Raw genomic sequence first — 2,860 nt, forward strand, 5'->3', positions numbered from 1 at the left:
GGTTACAGTTCCTGGTGGGCGGAGCCATCGTACCGTCAGTTAGCTCAGCTACTGCTGAATGCACGACACAAGTCCAGCTGATGTTTCATTCTGTTCAGGTTAGTTTCAGCTTCGTCAGCAGTCCTTCAGAGCTGAGGGCGGTTCTGGATTTTATCAGAACATTCAGTTTTTCCTCTTTAACAGATTTGATTCATAGAAACACGTCTCGACGTTCAGTTTTTATACAAACACACGCTGACCCGTGGAATCTAACCAACAACCTGTGTGTGTGTTTTCTCACAGCTGTGATCTCCTCCTTGGACACCTCAGGTGGGATGCTTCTGATGAACAGGGAGGTGGTGAGGTGAAGTGGGCGGGGCCTGGGCGGAGCTTCCGCCTCCCTTTCCTTCCCTCGTTCGTTATGCCGCTCTGAAACACGATAAAAACCTGAACGTTCATGAAGTCTCACGTTAAAAAAGTTCATCTTGAACCGTCTGCTGAAGTTACCATCATCTCCCTCATCCTCCTCTTCCTCCTTCTCCCCATCAGAGTGGGAGGAGTCAGAGTCGGAGGCACTGCCCTCTCCGCTGTCAGCTGACAGGCTGCGCTTCCTCCTCTTGGTCTAAGAGGAAGAGGAGGAGTTAAAGCTGGATTTAGTAAAATATCAGCAAGGATAAAACAAACTCACCTTCTTTGCCTTCTTCTTCTCCTTCTCCTCCTCCTCCTCCTCCTCTTCCTCTTCCTCTTTCTTCTCCTCCTCTTCATCCTCCTCCTCCTCCTTTCCATTGTGCTCGGCGTCTTCACAGATCTGAAACATCAAACTCTGGGATCATCAGATGGTTCGGTTCACACACTCAGGTTCTGATCCTGGTTCTGACTCAGGTTCTGATCCTGGTTCTGATTCTGACCTTCTCAGGTGGCTCTCTGTTGATCTCTGTCAGTCCTGGAGCCGTCTCTGATTTGTTCTGACCAGTATCGATTCTGGCACTGGGACCACTCTGATCTTTCTCACCTGCAGCTCCAACGGTCCCATCAGCACCTCCAGGTGCAGGACCGGACTGAGCCTCCAGAACCTGCAGGTCAAAGTCTGTTCCTCCTTCCATCTTTATCACAGCTGCACAGAAACACACGACAGACTTCTAGAACCTCATTACCCAGAACCCCTCTGTCCCAGGACTGCATTACCCAGAACCCCTCTGTCCCAGGACTGCAATAACCAGAACCCCTCTGTCCCAGGACTGCAATACCCAGAACCCCTCTGTCCCAGGACTGCAATACCCAGAACCCCTCTGTCCCAGGACTGCATTACCCAGAACCCCCTGCCTCGGCCTGCTGACCTGCATCCAGCAGCTTGATGATGGCGGGGGCGTGGTCCATGTCCAGCGCCATGTTCTCCAGCCAGTTGTTGTCAAACAGGAACAGGAAGACGCTCAGTCTGGTTTTGAGGGCGTCCAGAGACTCCGCCCTCTTTGCTGTGATGTCATCAGGGTGGTACTTGGAGCGGAACCACTCGTGGTCTTTGTGTTGGAGGAAGAAGTCCTGCAGCTGCTGGCGCCGGAAGTCCAGTTTGTACTGGTTGTAACGTTTCACCGCCTCCGTCTCGTCCACGCTGTCCTCCATGTTCAACAGGAACTCCTGAAGACAGAGAGGGACAGACAGACAGACAGAGGGAGACAGACATGTTATGGCTGAAGAATGGCCGTTCTCTCATGATGGTGGTTCAAGTGTTGCTCTGACCTTAAAGCTCCTCATGGAGGGAGGACCTGGAGGTGGGAGGTCTGGATCCATCATCCCCAGCCTGAGGAACATGGAGAACATGAAGTGTGGACCACCATGCAGCAGAAACTGAAACATCAGCTGACAAACGAGTCAGGAAGGAAACACGGTATTCACGCAGATGGACTGGTATTTGTCAGGTCTGCAGGGGGGTCGGTCCGGCCTGGTGGTGGTGGTGGTGGGGGGGGGTGTCGGCCTGGTGGACCTGTCTTGCTGACAGAGTCATGGACTCACCTCGTCTGCAGTGGGTGTCCTCCATGATGTGGGTGAAGGTGGGGGAAGTCCATGTGCCAGCCCTGAGGCCCCGCCCCTGGAAATGGAGCTCCTCCTCCTCCATAGGGCAAGTCGAAGCGGTATGGCTCCCCCCGGTGGTCGTCCCTGAAACAACCCAAGCAGCAGGACGATGAGAACGAGGAACGTGGCATGTCCCACGGACAGAGACACTCGGACAACCTCACCAGTCTCTTCTCATGCGTTTGTGCTGAGGGCTGATGTGACGTGGAGGAGAAAACCTCTCTCTGCGCCCCCGATCATAGTCCCTCCTCCTCTCCCTGCCACGGTCCCAGTCCCTGAAACACAACAGACACACTAATTTGACCCACAACAACACCGAAGGACTCTAAGAAATTCAGAGCCAAGGACTGATCCTGAACCCTCTGAGACCCCCACCATGTGTGTTCAGGTAAACCACAGACACAAGAACAACAACAGGTTCTAAATTGGAACCACCCTGAAGCCCAGGTGAGCGCACCTGTCCGGCCAGTCGTCCCTCCTCCTCTCCTCCCGCTCCCTCGATCTCTCCATGTCACTCCGCTCCCTCCTGAACTTGTCCCTCCTCCTGCGGTCGAACTCGTCATCGCTGTCACCCATCGGACAGACGTCGAGTGTTAAATTAAAGCACCAGGTGACTCTTCAGGATCAGGTTTGGGTTTTTTTTTATCTGGCTGTAAAAAACAAACGAGAGCAGAATCAGAACGAGAGCAGAAACAGAACGAGAGCGGAATCGGAACGAGAGCGGAATCGGAACGAGAGCGGAATCGGAACGAGAGCGGAATCGGAACGAGAGCGGAATCGGAACGAGAGCGGAATCGGAACGAGAGCGGAA

At 53.7% G+C, this 2,860-nt stretch overlaps 1 protein-coding gene across 1 annotated transcript in view; it reads right to left on the minus strand.

Moving 5' to 3' along the window:
- The window catches only part of LOC119410560 (serrate RNA effector molecule homolog), an 11,742-nt gene extending 9,051 nt beyond the window's left edge, over positions 1 to 2,691 (minus strand). Inside the window, exons 1-9 of the mRNA XM_037677450.1 lie at positions 2,507 to 2,691; positions 2,214 to 2,324; positions 1,990 to 2,133; positions 1,717 to 1,777; positions 1,317 to 1,614; positions 888 to 1,093; positions 668 to 787; positions 487 to 601; positions 281 to 408 (exon numbers count right to left, since the gene is read on the minus strand). Coding sequence (XP_037533378.1) covers positions 281 to 408; positions 487 to 601; positions 668 to 787; positions 888 to 1,093; positions 1,317 to 1,614; positions 1,717 to 1,777; positions 1,990 to 2,133; positions 2,214 to 2,324; positions 2,507 to 2,625 — 1,302 coding nt within the window. The 5' untranslated portion in view covers positions 2,626 to 2,691. The remainder of the gene's footprint in view (positions 1 to 280; positions 409 to 486; positions 602 to 667; positions 788 to 887; positions 1,094 to 1,316; positions 1,615 to 1,716; positions 1,778 to 1,989; positions 2,134 to 2,213; positions 2,325 to 2,506) is intronic.
- Between the last annotated feature and the right edge of the window lie 169 nt (positions 2,692 to 2,860).

Source organism: Nematolebias whitei, chromosome 1, assembly GCF_014905685.2.
Source record: "Nematolebias whitei isolate Nwh7 chromosome 1, NemWhi1, whole genome shotgun sequence".
In the NCBI taxonomy this organism is placed as follows: Eukaryota; Metazoa; Chordata; class Actinopteri; order Cyprinodontiformes; family Rivulidae; genus Nematolebias; species Nematolebias whitei.